The sequence below is a fragment of the Glycine max genome, chromosome 19 (assembly GCF_000004515.6).
Source record: "Glycine max cultivar Williams 82 chromosome 19, Glycine_max_v4.0, whole genome shotgun sequence".
NCBI lineage: Eukaryota > Viridiplantae > Streptophyta > Magnoliopsida > Fabales > Fabaceae > Glycine > Glycine max.
Window position 1 is genome coordinate 44,694,992 of NC_038255.2, and position 19,980 is coordinate 44,714,971.

Sequence of the window (19,980 nt, forward strand, 5' to 3'; positions counted from 1 at the left end):
ATGTCGCTAATTCTAATTGGGAATTAAATAAGGAACTGAAATTCAAGAGAGAAAAATGTGAGTTGGTAAGAAAACACAAAAATGTAGAACATTATTTCTTAAATCGTTGGTCAAATAAGTAATTTTAACAATCAATGGCTAAAACAAATCTCTGTCAGGAAATTGTTTTAAAACAGATTCATATTAATATTTATTTTTTTATAAAAATGATCCAGAATGACCAATTAGCCGCCGGAAAGAAGATTGAGAATGAAATAAAGAAATGGGATGCAAGATTTTGATTCGATATAAAACTTTGTAATCATAATTTGACAGAATTAACAACTTACCACAATATTAGGTAACAATCTGGCTAATAAAGATTCTATACCACAATTACAATGACGTCAGTCCACCCAGGCACGACCATTTGGAGCGAAACCATAGGCTCAATCTCTAAAAAAACCCTACTTTGACAAGATCTGCGAATTTATTTACGATAACTTGAAAAGTTTCTGGAAATGATTTGTACATTAGTTATCAAATTTTCATAATAATAAATAAAATTATAGAACACAAAAAGGAAGCAGAACAAACAAAAAGAGGCTACAACAAAAAGTTACATGAACCGGATTTGTCAAGCCAGCCGGCCGTACCGCTCTCTACGTCATTAACCATGCGTTAATACAAAACTCTCTTTACGAATTTTATATAAAAATTGTTATTTACAGCCTGTCTATACATGAAAAATATTGAGAAACAAGACGTTGGCTCACATCACGGAACACGCATTGGGATTCTCATCGCTGAACATCTGTGGAGGAGGATGGTGAGGATTCAAGTAGAACGGGGGTGGTGGTTGTGCCATCATGTAATTATTATTATACCCTTGGTAATGGTAATTCCCGTAATTACCATCATACCCTTGATTCGAATACGAATTATACCCTGGTTGAACCTCTGCCTCGTAGCTACTACTTTCACCAGGTGCGTATCCACCGTGACCGTACCAGTACATAGGGGGAGGTGGGTACCCGTACCCGTACCCGTAGTGCTCCATTTTGTTAACCTCCACCTTCGCTGCACCGTCTTCACCTTCTTGTTTTTTTCCACCCTCTTTCTTACTATCTCCACCACCACCTTCCTTGTTCTCTTTCTTATTATCACCACCCTCTTTCTTGGGCGGGACCACTTCAACGTTCCGCTTCAACTTGTCGTTCAAATACGGTACTATTTCCTTCACGTCCATCGTCCCCTTTACGCTCACCAAATCCTTCCCTCCCTCAATGTTCACCGATTCAACTCCTGCACACCAAATGCGTCGCATTAATTAATAATTTTTATTGTGCCGCTTAGTTGAATATATAACATACGAATTTAAATTTTATATGGAGTATAAACTAGTGGGCTCCGGTATCATCATCCAATTATACTTAACTTGTATATTTTAATTAAAATAGTTAGGATAACGATTAAAAATGTAGGTCAAAATACACGCACGCCTAACCTTTGCTTTTGAGGATAATCTTTCGAATCTTCTGAACGCAACCGTCACAGTGCAATCTGATCTTCAACACCACCGTGCTCTGAATCAACCAAAATTAATTAATATAAAAATTGAACAAGTCACTCTAATTAATTAACTAAAATAACTCGATCAACACGGTAAAATTTAAGTTTCAATTAATTCGCGTTCTGCTTATTGACGAAGGTGAGAAAATTCGAAACTACGCACCTCTTTCGGAGCTTTCTCTTCTGCCTTTTTATCTTCCGATTTCTTCTCTTCGGTTTTTTTCTCTTCGGTCTTCTTCTCCGGCGGCTTATCGCCGGCGGAATCCTTCTTAGGCTGAGGAGAAACGAGTTCGACCTTCTTCCTAGTTTTCTCCGCTAGTTTATCTCGCACTTCGGCAGGGTCGAGTTTTCCAATAACCGTTAGTTTGTTACTTGATAGATCGGCCTTAACGTCTTCAACACCTGCATATGCATCCACAATCGTTAACGAATGCTCTGATCTCATTTTCAATTATCTCAACAAATTAGGAAAAAAAACTCGTAATCGTCTAATCGAGATATGAATAGTGATCGAGTACCTTCGAAATGGCGAACGGCGCGGTTGATCTTCTTGACACATCCCTCGCAATGCATGTCGAGTTTCAAAACGACAGGTACTGGTTCGTCGTTTTGCTTTGCTCCTGATTCAGGCTTCTTATCTGCTTCATTCTTCGCCGCTTCTTTTTTCTGCCACACAAGGAAAAGAAAAGGGAAAAATAAAATCAGCGATAACTGAAGTGAATGTGATTCGTGAAATACTGAACAGTGAATAGTGTACTGTGGTGTTTTGAGATAGAGAAGAGTATTAGAACTAACCTCTCCCATGTTATGGTGTTTTTGTGTTTTGAGGAACAAGAAAATGGAAGGAATGCTTTATAAAGAGAGGAAGAGTCGAGGGAGTAAGGATGAGACACACTCATGTAAGGGGTTGCGTCATGTGGCATGTATGTATGTATGTGAACAATGATATCGACATGACATGGCATGATTTTTCATTATTTTTGTTTTTATCTTTGATTCATTTGGTGTTTGGAGGAATATGCTTTTATGTGAAAACCTTGTTGCCGGTGTTGGCGCGTGGTAGGACTTGTAGTTGTCGAGAAAATTATAAATTTGACCAAACCCTGACTTGACAGGGAAGTGACTGATTTGCCCTTGGCTTTGCGGTGTGTAACTAGAAAAAAAAAAAAAAAAAAGTCAGTGACCTTTTGAGTATCCGTAGGAACCGGTGAAAACTAGAAAAAATAACCGTTGGGTTGGCGATAGGACGCAGATTTTGGAAAAAGCAGGAGTAGCTGGTATAATGTGCTGCAGTGCCCAATTAATAAAGGTCAATCCCGTTGGCTTTCCCCAAGGAAAGGGTCGCGGTTTTTCCAGTTTCTTAGATATTAGTTATTAGTTAAGAATTGGGCTTCGACGACCATTTTGCTCATAAAAAAATTTATTAGTTAAGAAGGAATGTTTTTAACACCCAGCATTCCTAAAGTATTCTGACAATTATTATGATAATATTTATTTAGGTAGAAATGGCAATGATTAATTTTTATTATTATATTTAAATAATTATAAATCTAAATTAAAATATTGTGTAATCATTAAATTTTTACGAGATTTATCTAATAAAAGTCAGTTTTTTTAAAATTTTTAATTATTACATCTTTAAGATATAATATTATTTTAGTGAGATCTTAAAATATTATTCTATTACGTGTCACAATATTCACATTGGTGTGTGTCAAGTAACATACTCGTTGCACGATACTTGTTTTCATTTCTTTAATTAACATCTCATTTTGTGATGTAAGGGAAGGGCATCCCTTGTTCCCATTATTCTCTTTCTCAGTAAAACTTGTTTGCTTATAAAAAACAAAGATTAAATGTAGAATGATTATGAGATTTTTTTTTAGTGTAAGTTTGCTGATTAAAAAAAGTAGCGTAAACTTAGACTTTGGTTCCCATGGTGTTTGAAGAGATTATAAATGAATGATTCTATCAAGTTATGGTAAGTAATTGCTTTTAATAACCTAAAATGTTTTATTGACAATAACTATAAAAGTAAAATTTGAGGTGAAATTATCTTAGTCTCGGTTAACTTCAAATGAAATGACACTTTTTTATATCTTTAAGTAAGATTGAAGATGTTTAAAGATGAATTAACAGGAGGATGATAAGAGTAAATAATAAACATCACTAAAAATGATTAATCAGGTTTTCAGTATTTTTTATCTATAAAAATCAAATAAATTTATAATAAATCACTTCCCCTCTTAACAAATAGTGATTAGTTTTTATATGTGTTATTTCACACAAATAACATGTAAAAAAACCTAAAAATGGCATGCATGGTGGACCACTGAAAAGTGATCCATTTTACAGCATTATTTTTAGCCGTAAGATCAATTAAGGTGTAGAATTTTATTCTACATCATCCTCCATCAGAACTTTCCTCTTCTTCTTCTTCATTGTACTCTCCCTCCCTCTCCCGCAGCCTTCAACAGTGCCTCCGACGCCCTCCGCCGTGAACCGCCGCTGGAGACGATTTTCGGTGGCTACACCATTCCCCCCTCCTTTTTTGCTTGCTCTCCCTCTTCTTTCGTCCCTCCATCCACAAAGACAATGAACTAAATTCCTTAATGAACTGCAACTGGATGCGCCGCCTGTCAAGATTAAATATGTTCTGTTTCTGTTTCTGTTTCTATTTGCAGTTGCAGTTCTATTTTTTAGGAAGGATAAGTGTTAGTTCCTATTATGTAGGGATCACATCCTAGGCATGTAAATGTGATCCGGTGCAGTTTAACGTTTCAAAATTCAGCTATATATAGCCTCTGTTCTTTGAAGATTAATGAGAGAGCATTCGTGCAGTTTCTTTTATACGCTTAGCTTGCTCTATCAGTTCCTCAAAATAGTTATAGGAATTTAACAATTGGTATCAGAGCTCCGCAAGGGGCCTGATAACCTAGTGAGAGTGTGTGTGTGTTTCCATATCGCAGCCTGTCGAATCTCATTGTCAATCCAGTGAAGTCCATCCAGGAGTGATACCTTCGTTTATTATCACAAAATCAAAACAATGGCAACCTCTGAAAAATTTGTGCAACCATCTATTCCTAAGTTTAATGGCCATTATGATTTTTGGTCAATGAACATGGAGAATTTTCTTAGAAGCAAGGAGCTGTGGAGTGTGGTGGAAGAAGGCATTCCCGCACCAGTAATTGGATCAGGACCAGGCAGTGAGGCTCAGAAGAAAGCCATGGAGGAGGCCAAACTCAAGGATTTGAAGGTCAAGAATTTTCTATTCCAGGCAATTGATAGGGGGATTCTGGAAACAATTCTTGACAAAGGTACATCAAAGGCTATTTGGACTTCAATGAAACAGAAATATCAAGGATCCATGAGAGTCAAGAGAGCACAACTCCAAGCTTTACGAAGAGAGTTTGAATTGCTTACCATGAAAGAAGGTGAAAAAGTAGATAGTTTTTTGGGGGCGAACTTGACTGTGGTCACCAAAATGAAATCCAATGGAGAAACTATGGCAGAGAGTACAGTGGTGAGTAAAATACTGCGCTCCTTGACAGCTAAATTTAATTATGTAGCTTGTGCTATAGAGGAATCCAATGAGATAAGTGTTCTAACTATCGATGAGTTGCATGGGAGTTTACTTGTACATGAGAAAAGGATGCAAGGACTACAAATGGAGAAGCATGTGTTGAAGGCAACTCATGAAGATCACACTCGCCAAAACACTTAAGAGGATTGGCCCATCAGAGGCCGGGGTCGAGGAGGACGTGGCAGAGGGAGAGGTAGACAATCCTTCAATAGAGCCACTATTCAGTGTTTCAAATGTCACAAACTAGGACATTTCCAATATAAGTGTCCTACCTTGGAAAAGAAAGCAAATTATGTTGAATTAGATGAAGAAGAAGAGATTTTGCTGATGGCTTACAAGTAGTTACAACCAGCACGTCTAGAAGAACGATGGTATTTTGATTCAGGGTGCAGCAACCACATGACAGGAAATAAGGCATGGTTTTTAGATTTGGAGGATGAACACTGCAGAACAGTAAAGCTTGGGAATAACATGCACATGACTGTGGTAGCAAAGGGCAGCCTCAGGATGCAAATTAATGGTATAACTCAGGTACTGTCTGATGTTTACTATATTCCTGAACTTAAGAATAATTTGCTAAGTTTAGGGCAGCTGCAAGAGAAAGATTTAGCCATTCTGGTTTCAAATAGCTCCTGCAAAGTATTCAATCCCAGGAAAGGATTAATTATACAAACTGATATGAGCGGGAATAGAATCTTCTATGTGACAGCCTCTATGCATCCAAAACAGTCCTTTTGTTTGCAAACAAAAACTGTCTCAGCCAAAGAAGCATACATATGGCACTGCCGTTTTAGACACCTGAATTACAAGGGTCTGAACATGCTGTCTTGCAAGGAAATGGTGGTTGGTTTACCAGCATTGGAGCATCCACAGAAAACATGTCTTACATGTTTAACTGGGAAGCAAACCCGAAAGAGTTTTCCAAACAATAGCTCATGGAAAGCATCTAGACAACTTCAGCTTGTACATTCAGATATATGTGGTCCTATCCAGCCAACTTCAAACAGTAGTAAAAGGTATTTCCTAAGCTTCATTGATGACTTTGCTCGAAAAACTTGGGTGTATTTTTTACATGAAAAATCAGAAGCATTGGCGGTGTTCAAGAAATTCAAAGCACGTGTTGAGAAGGAGACAGGAACATCCATCACTTGCCTCAGAACAGATAGAGGAGGAGAATTTCTCTCAAGAGAATTTGAAGTATTTTGTCAAACACAGGGCATAAGAAGGCAGCTGACTACCTCCTACACTCCTAAGCAAAATGGCGTGGCTGAAAGAAAGAATAGAACGATCATGAATGTTGTTCGCTCCATGCTGAATGAGAAGTAGGTTCCTAAAATTTTATGCCCAGAAGCTGTGAGATGGTGTGTGCACATTCAGAATCGGTGTCCGACAGCAGCAGTAGAGAACAAGACTCCAGAAGAAGCCTGGAGTGGTACAAAGCCAGCGGTGGAGTATTTCAGAATTTTTGGATGCTTAGCACATGCACATGTACTGGATCAAAAGAGGACTAAAGTTGATGATAAGAGCAGAAAATGTGTCTTTATAGGAGTCAGTGATGAATCTAAGGCATGGAGGCTATTTGATCCAATCTCAAAAACTATCATTATCAGTCGAGACTTAGTGTTTGAAGAAGACGAAAGTTGGGATTGGAGCAACACTGAGTTGAAAATCCAGCAAGATGAACTAAGTTGTGACGATGAAGGCGACGTTGAAGGAGAGAATAACCACAACGGTGGTGAAGATGCAGACGATGGAAGTGAAGGTGAAGATGAAGATGACGGTGGTCATAGTACCTCACTTGATTCATCTCAAGGAAGGGGTGAACGAGCAAGGAGAGCACCAAGATGGATGGCCGATTATGCAATAGGGGAAGGTTTTTCTGAGGAAGAAAATCTGAATGTAATGATGATGATGACTGAAAATGATCCAGTCTCATTTGAAGAAGCTATGCTGCATAAACACTGGCATGAAGCAATGACGAAAGAAATTGCCACTATAGAAAAGAACCACACCTGGAAGCTCAGAGTATTACCAGATGGAGTCTAACCAATTGGAGTTAATTGGGTATTTAAAACAAAATTGGATACAGATGGGCAAGTAGAGAAATACAAAGCAAGGCTTATAGCAAAAGGGTATGCATAAAGGCATGGAATTGACTACACTGAAGTCTTTGCCCCAGTTGCAAGACTTGATACCATATGGGTAATATTGGCTATAGCTGCTCAATTCAGCTGGGAGGTGTTCCAACTTGATGTGAAGAGTGCTTTTCTCCATGGGGAACTCAAAGAAGACGTATTTGTACTGCAGCCGGAGGGATTTATAAAGAAAGGAGAGGAAGAGAAAGTTTATCGGCTAAAGAAGGCATTATATGGCCTTAAACAGGCACCACGAGCCTGGTACAATAAGATTGAAGCCTATTTTGCCCAAGAAAAGTTTTACAAGTGTCCTAGTGAACACACATTGTTCACAAAATCACCGGAAGTGATAAAACTATGTGTGATGAATTTAAGCACTCAATGATGTTGCATTTTGATATGTCTGATCTGGGACAAATGCGTCATTTTCTTGGAATTGAAGTCAAGCAATGTGCAAATGGAATATTTATTTGTCAAAGAAGGTATGCACAAGAGGTGTTATCAAGATTTGGAATGCAGAATAGCAATGCTGTGAAAAATCCAATGGTACCAGGAACGAGGCTATCTTAAGACAAAGGAGGAAGGAGTGCTGATGAAACATTATTTAAACAATTAGTTGGAAGCCTGATGTATCTAACTGTTACTAGGCCTGATCTGATGTATACAGTAAGTTTAATAAGCAGATTTATGACCAATCCTACCACGGCACACTGGCCTGCAGCAAAGAGAGTCTTACGGTATGTGAAAGGCACAACTAATCTTGGAATCTTGTATAAGAAAGGAGCAGGCAACCCAAAATTAGTAGCCTTTACAGATAGTGATTATGCTGTTGACTTGGATGGGAAAAGTACATCTGCATTTGTGTTTATGATGGGAACAGGAGCAGTTTATCGGAAAACTGAATATTCCTGTATGATGTTTTATTTGTAGAAGTTGAAATTCAATGATCTACACACATGACACACTGTTAACAGGAGAATATATATAGACAATATAGAGTACAGGAGGCTTCTCATCACTATCAGACTAACAGACTGCTAACAGTTTTAATGCTAATAAAAGAGTGTTCTAGTATATTACTATTGGGAAAAACCTAAGTCTCACATCTGCTAGTGATAGTGTCAAGATAAAATATATAAGTGGGAGACAATCCTCATCCTATGAACTAACTTTTGGGGTTGAGTTAGGTCCAAACCCGTATTCTAAGAATTACAAACAAGAGTACAGCTATACACTATTAAAGCTAGATATGGCGAATGCTACTGCATGCTTCACTGTGAAGAGGATAATAGTGTAAAGGTTATGTTTGTTACAGCCACACAATTTTGTGGCCTTTCAGCAGTATTACTGACACATTTGATGTGGTATAATCTGCTTAGAGGTTACCAATGTACTGACAATGTTGCTGTTAAAATAGGAGAAAACAGAGGTATTATGGACAGAAAACCGTGTATCAGAGTACACAACGGATACTCTATTATATAGTGGTCCTTACAATAAATACTAATAATGAGAGGATATTTTGTTTCCTCAAAATCAGGTTCCTCTTTCCTACTAATAATAAATGTATATTATTTTATCCTGATTTTCAACAGTTGCAATGTACGTTTAGGTGAAGCTGCATTCCTTATGCTCCTTCTAAATATGTCACTGTCATATGACTACGGTACTTTTTTAATCTGTTTATACTTGACCTTAAGAGGATTAAAGATTTATTTACGCTGATCTTCATTCCCTTCCTTCATGTGGCATAAAGTTCATTTTCATTTACCCTTGTAAGAATTCATAGAAATAGCAAGAGAGGGTGATAACTTGGGATTTGCCTCTCAGGCAGTGGTGAAATTTGATTGTCCAATAATTTGATAAATATTTTCAAAATTATGTTACCTTTTTATTTTAATATTTTGTTGTATTTAACACGTGTCTTTATCCTTTGTTGATCATGGAACTAGCTGGTTTTAGAAAAGATAGAAGCCTCACAAGGTGTTCCCCTGTTTATGTTCATGAATATAATACTTATAAAGTTGAAATGCAGAGCTGACAATAGATAAATTTAAGCTGCATATTATGGACATGTATATACACACACTTCGATTCTGCTTGTTATGCTAATACTTATAAAGTTGAAATGCAGAGCTGACAAAAGATAAATTTAAGCTGCATATTATGGACATGTATATACACACACTTCGATTCTGCTTGTTATGCAAGAGCAAAAAGAAGTCCTGATACATGTGGATTGGTTCTACTAAGTAGGTAGTTTTAGCTACTCTCACCACCATTTCTATACTTTGGATAGCACTAGTCAACTAGTTTTGCGAACTAACTGAGTAACATATGAATTTAATAATAGTCTGATCATTGCTTTAAGCTTTAGTAGGGTACAATTGTTCCCACTTGCCCAAATCCCATTGTAAAGAAAGCTCCTGCCTGCAACAACAGATAGATAAAGAAATGATCGTGTCCAAATAGCAGGTCGTAGATTGCACAGTGCAGCATATACATCCCCACTATGATCTCCAATGGGTGGACCCTGAAGATTTAAGAAAAGGGTTAAAATATGCATTGGATGAATTAATAGGGAGTAATAGTCAAATATTGTAACCACTTTCTTTACCTTGCAGTTTAATGTAATCTAAAACATCACTAAGTCTAAAATTTATAAAAAAAGAGTAATTAAAATATTGTAATTGTGTAGCTGTTGCTCTTTTTTTCTTCTCCTGCAGGCTTAAGTTTATTTTTCAATGGTTGTATTAAGTTTCCTGTATATAATTCTAGAGCATTTCAATGATAATTTGTCCTGTTGGTTGAATTAATTACTTTATTTAGACAGACTAGCAGCATAGCAGATGGTACCTGTCTATAATTCGGAACCATGAAGTTCTTGATGGCCGAGCATTCTTTCTCTGTTTCATGGCATTTCCAAGCTTCTCAGTCACAACCCATTCATTGACACGATTTGCTTCCAAGAGTCCAATAATTGCTGCTTTAGTTCGATGGAGGGACATGACATTCTCAAAGAGTATCCAGAGTACTAGTAGATGCATGGATCTGTCCCATGTATAAGTGGATGTAGAATAATTAGGGTAGCATATGGAAACTGATTTGATTGAGCATGAATAGATACATTCAGAGGGAAACTGGATAAATTTTACACTGTTGTTGTAGTCAGGACCAGTTACCTTGGGGTGGAGACTGCATTTAGAATTGTAATGGTTGCTGGGATGTATATGGCAATCTGCTTTTTGAGACTGACTTCAGGAACTATCACACAAGCTGGTATAACTATGCAGTAAAAGAAGAATGTGACCCAATGTGCAACTATTTTCCTCACAAAGAAGAAAGCATAGACAAGATGAAGTCTCTTGAGAAGCGGTACCCTCTGGATTATACATACAGGTTCAATCAATATAAGATTTTGTAAATCTTGGTTGAATTTGTAAGCTGTTTATGAGAAAATTAAGAGGTTACATACATGGCAATAGAGGATTCCATGGTCATTTTCTTAAAGAGATTAGCTGGACCACATGACCACCTGTGCTGCTGATATCGGTATGCTTTAAATGTACTTGGCAGTTCATTTTTTACCTAGGAAGCATCAAAATTGCCCCACATGGGTATGGGGTAGTTTATGAGTTATTCAAACTTACAAGATATTATATTAAAGGAATTAGATAAGTATGGATAACTCACTTTTATGTCACCCACAAAAACAAATTCCCAACCTTGCAGGCTTGCCCTAACTGCAAGGTCCATATCTTCCACTGTTGTTCGGTCTTTCCATCCTCCAGCATCTTTTATTGCTTGAATCCGCCAAATTCCTGCTGTCCCTGTATTTAATAGAGGAAATTTGAGCAAGCCCCATATGCAGAGGTACTTGTCTGAATTTTATTCTATTATGTAATAGAGGAAAGTTGAGTAAGCCTGTATGCAAAGGTGCTTGTCTAAATTTAATAAATGAGCTTTAACTGACCATTGAAACCAAAGAATGAGTATGTTGAAGAGCCCACTTCCTGTTCAACACTAAAGTGATAATCGAGTGACATCTCTTGAAGCCGTGTCATCATACATTCCTTGGAATTCACTGTATCAGCATGAAGAAATGATTTTAAAGAACTTTGATTTGCTGGACTCATTAATAAGGCATGCTGTCACATTGATGTGGTTGGAATAATTTAACAAGGTGTTATTGGAAGTTACGTACCAAATTTCCATCTTGCTTGAACCAATCCCAATTTTGGGTTCTCAAGCAGATAAGGAATTGTATTCCAAAGAAAATCTGCATCTGGCTGGAAATCTGCATCAAATATTGCTACAAACTCGCAATCCTCAACATATTCCTTCTCCAAACCCTCCTTCATGGCACCTGCCTTGTAACCATTGCGATTTGTTCTTGTTTCATATTTGACATTCACACCTTTCTGCATCCATCTCTGACACTCTATTTGGACACATTCCTGCATATTTGAAAACACATGATTACTATAAATTTGCACAGAACGCATGCATATGGAATCTGCAATGAAGCTTTACTGGATTAATTGGATACCCTTAAGGATTGATTTGTTGAGTCATCAAGAACCTGAACTATAAATCTGTCAGCTGGCCATGACAGCCCACATACTGCTCCAATTGAAAGCTTGTAGACCTGGAAGCAGAATTGAAATTTTTTTGATGAGGTAATTTGTCTTTGTTCTCTTATAGTTATGAAAATTATTGTGGCCATTTTATTCCACATTCCTAGTTTGGACAAACACAACCGATTTGTGTGTTCCTTTACTTTGTCAGTTTGCTGAGATTTATTATGAGTATGATTGTTCAGAATTTAGAATATATTAAAATAATGACAATCTGAAAGGACAACCTCAGTGGTGGATCTTTAAAAGATGCTAGATTTTTTTGTTAAACTGAATAGTGCAAAACAAACCCCATGAAAAAAGAATTAATAAAAATAAAATGTAGGATTGATGGGATAAATTAATGACATGTTTGAGAACAGAGAATCTAGTTGATTTTTTCCCATTTAAAGCCATTCTTAATTTTTTACTATTCACAAATTATTAAAGAATATGGTTGGAGTTGGTGTGGTCATTCAGAATTGTAAAACACTAGCACATGATTGGGCAACTTAAATAGCATTTTAGGATAATTTAAATGGTAACTATGTAGAAGCATCATGTAACACTAATTTGAGTCTGTACAAAACTTCCTAATAAAAAGCAAGTTACCTCTTTCTCATTATACATGGGTATTTGGATCAGAACCATGGGGAATCTTTTGTTTCTCTCAAGCTTCTGTTTCATGGCTTCCAAGTTGTACTTGGTGTATCTTTTTTTCCCCAGCACTTTGACAACTAAAATTACAATTGCCATTGCTACCCTTTCAACAAATAGCATGATTGACATAATTGAGCATAGTATGACAGCTAGTTTTAGGACTGGTATTATCACTGGGGCTCGTATTGATTCCCAGGCATAGCGCAGACTGCTTGAAGTGTCTCCTGGAACCCTGACTTCAGGCTCTTCAAAGATTAGGTTTCTCATGGTTTCTAGGGTTTGTAGTTAAGAAGGAATATTGAGCCTGAAGAGAATGTCACTGGGGACAGAGGAAATTGGAGGATGGATCTGTTATTCGTTGCAGGAGTGATCAAGTGGTTGTGATGTGTGTTGGAGATGAAACCTTTACTTTAAATAGGAATGAAATGCAAGGAAGGAAGATGAGGACATGCATTTGGGTTTAGGTGGAAGAAAGTAATGTGATGAGTGAGCTATTGAGAGGAGAGATATTGTTTTTGAGAGACACACGTTATTCATGCAAGCAATGGTGCTGCAACGTAGCTACTTGATAGCTGGACATGTCTTATGTTGCCGACAATTTGATCAAGAATTTTACTGTCAATGGTTTTGATCTGAGTCATAACTTTGCTCGTGTTTGATCAAATTTATGAAATTGTTATATTGCCAGTGAATATTGTATAAAAGCCCATGGAACCAAACTGGCATTTTTGGTACTTCTCCTAGGATTTAATAGTCTTTTTTTGTTGAATTAATTTTCACTCGTTTTCTATAAATCTTCTAAATAGGATGTTTCTGTTATTTCGTGAGCAGGAGCATATTCAGTCATATAAAACTTTATTTATTGGCTTTTGTGATTACTTTGTTTGGGAAAGGTCGATGAAAGATTTAAAGTACTTTACAGTTCACTACTAAATGCTTTGAATTCTTCATAATTTTTTTCTGACAAATTAATCATAAAAGAAAATCAACCAAGTTCTATGAGTAATTATGGTCTTGCTCTAAATGGTTTTACTGAAATTTTTCTTTCTGATGGAGCCAATGGTGGAACAATCCATATAAGCCAACCCTACATAGTAGCTTAGTGGTTGGTTTATAGTTCCATTTTTACTCTATGAAAAACTATAGGATTCTTGCATTTCCCGAGTTTATAAAACAGTCTGGTTAAAAAAGTTAAATATTGTTAATAGAAGAATATTTCTTTATTTAAAAGATGGGTATCATCAAGGTAGTTCTCAGGCTAAACAATATTTTTGAAACTGTGGTTTTTAACTGTGCCGGATGGCTTATGTGATCCGTGCAGCCGACCATACCTAGTGGAATAAGGCTTTGTTGTTGTTGAAAAGAGTGGAATCCCTTCTACTACTGTAATGAATGTGTTTGCTTGTTGCCATAGAATTGTAGCATCTTCATTTCTATCAAAACTTTTTAATGCATTTTCAAGCCAATATGGCTAGCTTTTTTCTTCCCCCCCACCCCCACTCCCACTCCCCACTTGGGTAGATACCTTATGTACTTCGTTGCTTTTATTTCAAATATATATATATATATATATATATATATTTCTTTTTTAAAGTATAACTTTGGCAAACAAGAGGTAATTAAAGGAAATGAGAGTGAAGTAGGAATGATGGAGACGGTGCCTTGTTAAAAAAGTTTGATCAAACTGAAAAGTGGGATAGATAAAAAGAAGAGGGTGTATATTTGTATTTTATATCAAAGTTTAGGAGTTTCGTGATGCTAACGTCTCTAGTAAGGAAATAATTGTAAAATAGAAAGCATGTAATCTCCTCTTGAACATTTGGCAGACAAAAAAAAAGTCCGTCTTTCCCGCAATAAATTCCTTATTAGATGAGATGGATGTCATTCTTTCCTTCTATTTTCTATATTAAAGTTTAGTTTCCCTAGACCTCCCTTTTCCTTTTAGAGATGGATGTCTTTTTGTTATTTACGTCTGGGATACTTTTGTAAAGTACTCATATTTATTTTCCTTTCTAATGTTTTCATAGTAAAGAAGGAAAGGCTAAACCGCTAAATTGATTGACTTCGGAAGACTGGAATTTAATGAGGCCAATTTTGAAGTTGAAGCTATTCCATAAAAGTAACCAAAGGATGTACTTTCCTTTCTAGATATTTTTAAATTGAAATTGCTTTACATTAATCCCAATTATAGTTGGATTATGCTCTCTGAAATGATATGAAGCAGATTAAGCTAAGAAATTACCACCAGAAAATCAGTCCTAAAAAATGACTTTTGTGTGTCTGGCTCAGATAGCATGTATTTCTTCTGCAACACATAATCATTTGGATTTATCAGAATTTTGGTGCACTCAAGTTCAATGTGGACAATGTTTTCTAGTATTTCAGCTATACTGTCGGCTTCCTTATCAATGGATTGTCCGTTACAAGTTATGATGGGGAAGGGGGAGTTATTTCCATGGTTGCTGCCCTCATTGTGCTAATTACTAAACACATCTCACTTCTGCTATTAGAGGTTGAAATAAAATATGAATTACCCAGATAATGTTTTGTGTCAGTTACAAAAGTAACGAGGCTTCCAAAATGTTTTGGTATGCAAGATGCATTGACAAGGTTGTTTCCTTTTCTGCTGTGAAGTTTATATGAATATATGTCTCCGTTATGAATGAAATGGTAGCCGTGGAACAATAAATATAGGAAGATGTTCCTGTGTCATTATTGAGCAATTATACTGTCAGGACTGTAGCACAGCCTCAGCTTAAGCTCTTGACATATAAACTTGATTAGCATGTGATTTGTTTGTGTATCAGTATCAGTTTTGATCAGTTTGTTATGCCTAGTACGAAACTATGAACTTCAGACAGTTTTATTATGTCTGTATCTTGATTTTGTGGTGCCGTTCAACTCTTTTACCTGTTTACTGTACCACAATTCATCCATGTATAAGTTTTTATCAGTTTTTCAGAGTTGTCATAGGCTTGTGTGTATCTGCAATATAGTATACTGTACCACATTTCAGCCACGTATCAGTTTTTGTTAGTTGTCATAGGTTTGCATGTATCTGCACTTTAGATATTTAGATATACTATTCACCAAAAAAAAAAAAAAGATATTTAGATGTACTATTCAATTCATATGCTACCCTACGGATATTAGTGGCTTGGCTACTAGAGTGTTCTTGCCTATACCTGCTTATACCTGAATTTAAACATGGATACATACTTGTGCAGGTAGCAATTTTAGTGTCTAATCCGGTACTCAATGGGAACTTATATATCCATACATGCATCTATTAAACTCATTTTTAGTTAAATGTGTCTTTTTTGGGACAACCTGGAAAATAAAATTATTATTTTAAAATTAAATTAACCATAAAAATTTTATAAAATAAAAAAATTAATTATATCTAACATAATTCAAAGATATTCAATGATCTTTTCAAACCTAAGTTAGAATACACACGTGCATGTGCACCTGTACATGTGCACACTGCGGCACACACACACAAGTTTAGACAAGTTGAGCATTATTGTATCCGTACAATCTTGTAAACTTTTGTAGGTAAATTACTTGGGACCAGATCTGAATTTGGTGGGTAAAAAGCATATTCATTGTGGGTACTTGTTGGATCAAAGTCTAATTGCCGTCTCTTATCTTTCCCAGTTTTACCCATGTTGAGCATAGTAACTCCGCCTTAAATTGGTTGGCCCAGTTTAATTGCATTATGTCTTGCAAGGAGTATTAGCATGCAGATTTTACTGCATAGTGACTATTGTTCGATGGTAAACTAGTGAAAAGGGGAGAATACATTTCCATGGTTTCTGACTTTGTTCTATCCCACTTATTTGGTTTCAGCCATTAGAGATTGCAATGGAAAAAATCACATGAATTACCCTGTTAATATTTCATTTCAGGGATAATAAAAGTAATTTGGTCTTTGAAAATGTTGAGTTTGTAGGATGGGTTACATAAATTCTATTCGTAATTGGTATTTGTGGAATGGTACCTGTCGAGTAATAAATATAGGAAGTTCATGTGTGTGGGCCAATTGTCTCAGGATTATGGAACAGCCTTGGCATGTGCCCTTGACCAATGTGTGTTAGCATGTGAGTTGCTGTTGTGATTAATTAAAGAAACTTCACTCTTTGTATATCCCACTCTTGATCATTGTCATACCCCTTGTACAAAACTGATGGATTCAGATACTTTTGTTTATATGTGCCTTATGTATATATTCATTTGGTCTTACCTGTCCATTTTCGTTTGCACTATATTGGAGTATTGTAAGAGAACTGCAGTTATTCAACTGCAGTCTCGGGTAGTTAAGATTAGTTAAGTCTCAGTGAGTTAGTTCACTAAGATAGTTAGTTAGTGACAACTAATTACAGCTGTCATAACTAACAGCTTTGTATATATACACAGTTTTGTATTCGAGTTTGTTGGGTTAATGAAACTAAAGTTTCTCTCCTCTTTCTTTTCTGTTATCAAAATATCTTCTCTTAAATTCTATTATGGTGTCTTGAGCCTAGTGTGATCGACTATGGCTTCTTCGAACAATTCGTTCACCTCCTCTTCCGCATTTCCAAACTCCACTGCTGAGAAGCTCGATGATTCCAATTTTTTGATGTGGCGACAACAGGTGGAACCGCTGATCAAATCTCATCATCTTCAACGGTCTGTAGCAAATCCAATAATTCCTCCGAGGTTCCTCTCTGATGAAGATTGTGTAATCGGACATGGAAATCCTACGTATGAAGACTGGGAGCTGCAGGATCAGGTGCTGCTCACATGGCTGCAGTCGACTCTTTCAAAGTCGATCCTTTCTCGAGTGCTTGGAAGAATTCACTCTTATCAAGTCTGGGAGAAAATCCATGACTATTTTCACAAACAAACACGAGCAAGAGCTCATCAATTGCTGACTGAACTACACGTGACAGTGCTTGCAGACGAGCTGATACGTGAATTCTCAAAATCAAGGCTATTTCTGATTCTCTAGCCTCTGTTGGAAGTCCGATCTTGCCTCAGGAGCACATTGATGCGATCCTCGAAGGTCTTCCTCGAGATTATCACTCCGTGATTTCTGTTATCGAAAGCAAGTTTGAACCTCTTCCGGCTGAAGAGGTTGAAGCGTTGCTCTTAGCTCATGAAGCTCGTCTTCAAAAGCATGCTTTCTCTGACTCACTGTCAATCAACTACACGCAGGCTAATCCTAGTTTTTCGTCTGCACATGGATCTGATGGCTACAATGTGGCAAACAAAGCATCGCAAACTAATTCTGAAAATTTTTCATCTAACTCTCACAGTGGTTTTGGTCACGGAGGTAACTTCAATCGTGGCAATCAACATTTTGCTAATTTTCAATGTCAAGTTTGTTTGAAGTACGGTCACACCGTTTCTCATTCTCACTATCGCTATGACCAATACTATCAGCCAAGCTCGTCTCTCACTCTGCACGATCCCTTGAACCCTAATTCCAATTCTCAGAATTATTCATCTCAGCAGTCTAATTCCAATTCCACTGGACAGACCTATGGTAACACTCGTCCTTCTAATGTGTGGACAAAGAATGGTTCATGTCCAGCTAATACCAATTCTGCTAGTGCTATGGTAGCCAATACCAACTCTTCTCAGCCAATTACATCCAATTGGATTCCTGACTCAGGTGCCTCCTTCCATGTCAATGGTGAAGCACAGAATATTCAGCAGCCAGAATCATTTAAAGGACCTGACCAGATTTTCATCGGTAATGGTCAAGGTCTGCACATCAAATCCACTGGTTCTTTTTTTACTTATAATTCTAAAGTCTCTTTTTCTCTTAACCAACTCTGATTAGTGCGAGCAAGTTTCCTCAGGATAATGGTGTATTCTTTGAGTTTCACCCTCATTTCTGTGCTGTCAAATCTCAGGTTTCCAGTGAAACTCTTCTTCAAGGGTCTGTTGGTCCTGATGGGCTTTATTCCTCTCCCAGTCTCAAGCTACAGCATCCTTTAGCTACTTTAGGTTCATGTTATGTTTCTAATTCTGTAATTTCTGATGCTGCACAGTCCAATATAAATGTAGGAACTAAGACTAGCTCCTTGTGGCATGCTAGGCTTGGTCATCCAAATTTTCATGTAATGAAGCTTGTTCTTCACATTGTAATATACTCATTCCTAACAAAAATTTTGTTGAGTTTTATTCCTCATGTTGTGTTGGAAAATCACTTGCAGACTTCCTTCTTCATTGTCTAGCACTGTTTATAATGCTCCTTTGGAATTTTGGTGTTTAGTGACCTCTGGGGTCCATCTCACATTACTTGAACTAATGGTTTTCTGTACTATGTCACCTTTATTGATGCTTTTTCTAGATTCACTTGGATCTATCTACTTAAAAACAAGTCTGATACATTCACTGTTTTTAAACAATTCAAAGCTATGGCTGAACTTCAATTTAATACAAAGATCAAAAGTTTACAAACTGACTGGGGAGGAAAATTAGACCCTTAGCTCCTTATTTAGCCAAACTAAGCATTAACCATAGACTTATCTGTCCTCACACTCATCACCAAAATGGTGTGGTGGAGAGGAAGCACAGACACATTGTTGAGCTTGGACTTACCTTACTGAACCATGCTTCTCTACCTCTAAAATTCTGGGACATTGCTTTTACTACCGCTGTTTATATCATAAACATAGTGCCTACAGCACCTCTTGACTTTGCTGTTCCTTATACTATCTTCAAAAATCCACCTGATTATCAGTTTTTGAAAACATTTGGCTGTGCCTATTTTCCTTTTCTCAGACCCTATAATAAACACAAGCTTGATTTTAGGTCTCATGAGTGTGTCTCTTTTTGGGATACTCAACCTCTCACAAAGGCTACAAATGTCTCTTTCCTTCTGGTAGGTTGTTCATTTCCAAAGATGTCATTTTTAATGAGTCTAGATTTCCTGACACTGAGTTGTTTGAATCCTCAACCATTTCTCCATCTACCTCACAGGTTTCCCTTAATCCCATACCTATTGTTGTTCCTTCACAGGTCATCTCTTCTCCTATTAATCCTTTCCATCCTGTTGTTTCTGTTGAAGCAAATCCTATCACTTCTGTTGAACCAAATTCAGTTGCTTCTGTTGATGATCAATCATCACCTTCGGTTGAGTCTCAACATCCTCCCTCCCTGCCTTTGTCCACTCCTGTTTCTACTGATCTACCTCCATCTTCTACCACTGCTCCTTCTACTGTTTGCTCTGCACCTACTGCAGAAACCAGTCCTCAAACTTCTGAAACTACTTCACCACCTAGAACAGTGAATGCTCGTCCTATGCCCAGCATTACTTAAAAACAAGACCTGGGATATGATTCCTCTTCCTTCAAACAGAAAAACAATTGGGTGCAAGTGGGTTTTCAGAGTTAAAGAGAATGTTGATGGGTCTCTTAATAAATATAAAGCGCGTTTAGTG

General features: G+C 37.0%; 2 protein-coding genes across 2 annotated transcripts; both read right to left on the reverse strand.

Annotated features, from left to right (window-relative positions):
• Window positions 1–281: 281 nt before the first annotated feature.
• LOC100795652 (heavy metal-associated isoprenylated plant protein 6) lies at window positions 282–2,715 on the reverse strand. Its single transcript, XM_003553509.5, has 5 exons — window positions 2,347–2,715; window positions 2,070–2,217; window positions 1,715–1,953; window positions 1,487–1,565; window positions 282–1,284 (listed from the first exon to the last, which is right to left on the reverse strand). Exons 1-5 carry the CDS (start codon window positions 2,353–2,355, stop codon window positions 752–754), a joined length of 1,008 nt encoding a protein of 335 aa, XP_003553557.1. The 5' UTR covers window positions 2,356–2,715; the 3' UTR covers window positions 282–751.
• Window positions 2,716–9,412: 6,697 nt separating this feature from the next.
• On the reverse strand, window positions 9,413–12,878 carry LOC100796175 (glucomannan 4-beta-mannosyltransferase 1). The gene is made up of 9 exons (XM_003553510.5): window positions 12,498–12,878; window positions 11,819–11,917; window positions 11,474–11,726; window positions 11,243–11,353; window positions 10,963–11,099; window positions 10,741–10,857; window positions 10,452–10,651; window positions 10,126–10,320; window positions 9,413–9,802 (listed from the first exon to the last, which is right to left on the reverse strand). The coding sequence occupies exons 1-9, from the start codon at window positions 12,810–12,812 to the stop codon at window positions 9,643–9,645; spliced, it is 1,587 nt and encodes a 528-aa protein (XP_003553558.1). The 5' UTR covers window positions 12,813–12,878; the 3' UTR covers window positions 9,413–9,642.
• Between the last annotated feature and the right edge of the window lie 7,102 nt (window positions 12,879–19,980).